Source organism: Dipodomys spectabilis, unplaced genomic scaffold (assembly GCF_019054845.1).
Source record: "Dipodomys spectabilis isolate Male_0828 unplaced genomic scaffold, ASM1905484v1 ptg000034l, whole genome shotgun sequence".
NCBI classification, from domain to species: Eukaryota; Metazoa; Chordata; class Mammalia; order Rodentia; family Heteromyidae; genus Dipodomys; species Dipodomys spectabilis.
In genome coordinates, this window is record NW_024870711.1 from 3,645,932 (window position 1) to 3,647,183 (window position 1,252).

Genomic DNA, 1,252 nt, shown 5'->3' on the forward strand with positions numbered 1-1,252 from the left:
CATATATCTACACTTGTCAAATTTAATATGTGAAATGTAGCATAGCTGTAAAATTGTGAATTTTTTATCCATTTAAAAATGATAAAATGAGGGCTGAGAGTGTCACTATTACACAGTCTTTATGTAGTGTACCTAGGGCCCCTGTTCATCTGCAGGTGTGCAAATAGTGTAAAATGCCAAATTGGGACATGAGTTGCTTAACATTCCATAGAACATCACTAATTATTTGATTATTAGAATAATCTTTTCAGATTTAGTTAGCATTTTCAGATTACTTGTTGTGCTCATGGTCAGGGTTTTCTGCATAAGAGGGTTAATCCCTAAGAAGCTGATAGAAGTGTTTTATGCCACTCTGAAAGGCCTGTATGAATGTTTCATTCTGGAGAGTGAGGATGAAAGGATTCAGAAAAGGAGCCACCACTAAAACCAGCAGTGATGCTATCCTGTTGTTTGGCTGCCTGCATTTGCTTTGGCTTCATGTGGAGGAAGACGCAGCTCCATAGACAATCACAACATAGGTGAAGTGAGAGGCACAGGTGGAGAAGACTTTCCTCCGGCCAGAGGCTGAGGGGATCTTGAGGATGGTGGAGATGATGTAGGTGTAGAAGACTGCAGGGCTCAAAGAACCAATGATAATGAAAACAGCCATTCGAAAAAGGATGAACTGTCAGAAGAGTGTCATCACAGGAGAGGTTGAGCAACTGTCCTCTGTCACAGTAAAAATGGTCATTACATTTGATTTGCAGAAAGTGAGTTGGAATGTGGCATAGACTGATCAGATTTCAAAAAGGAACCCAAATTCCTATGACACAATGACCATGCAGATGCAGGTGCAGCTGCTCATGATGATACCAAACCTTAAAGGGTTACATACAGCCACATAGCAGTCCATAGCCATCATACCTAATAATACCAACTCTGAGCTGCCCACAGCCAGGTACAAATAGAGCTATGCACAACATGAAGCTAAAGACATCAGCTGAGTCCTTGTCAGTAGCATCCCTTGAAGCATGAAAGGAACAGTAGTGGAAGTCAGCAAGATCTCCAGGACAGAGAGATGGCTGAGGAAGAAGTACATGGGAGACTGCAGGTGCTAATTGGCACAGATGGTGGTGATGATGACTGTGTTTCCCACTATTGTTGTCACTGAGTAGAGCAAGAAGAAGGTGGCAAAGAGAATATGATGCAGTTCCTTGGAACCAGGAAAGCCTAAGAGGAGAAATTCTGTGGCGCTAGTGTAATTCTGTACCAT

General features: G+C 42.2%; 1 protein-coding gene across 1 annotated transcript; it reads right to left on the bottom strand.

Annotated features, from left to right (window-relative positions):
- Positions 1–313: 313 nt before the first annotated feature.
- LOC122105995 (putative olfactory receptor 9A1) lies at positions 314–1,252 on the bottom strand. Its single transcript, XM_042677311.1, is given in 5 exon segments — positions 314–449; positions 451–496; positions 499–665; positions 667–730; positions 733–1,252. Coding segments are annotated over 5 exon segments (933 nt in total).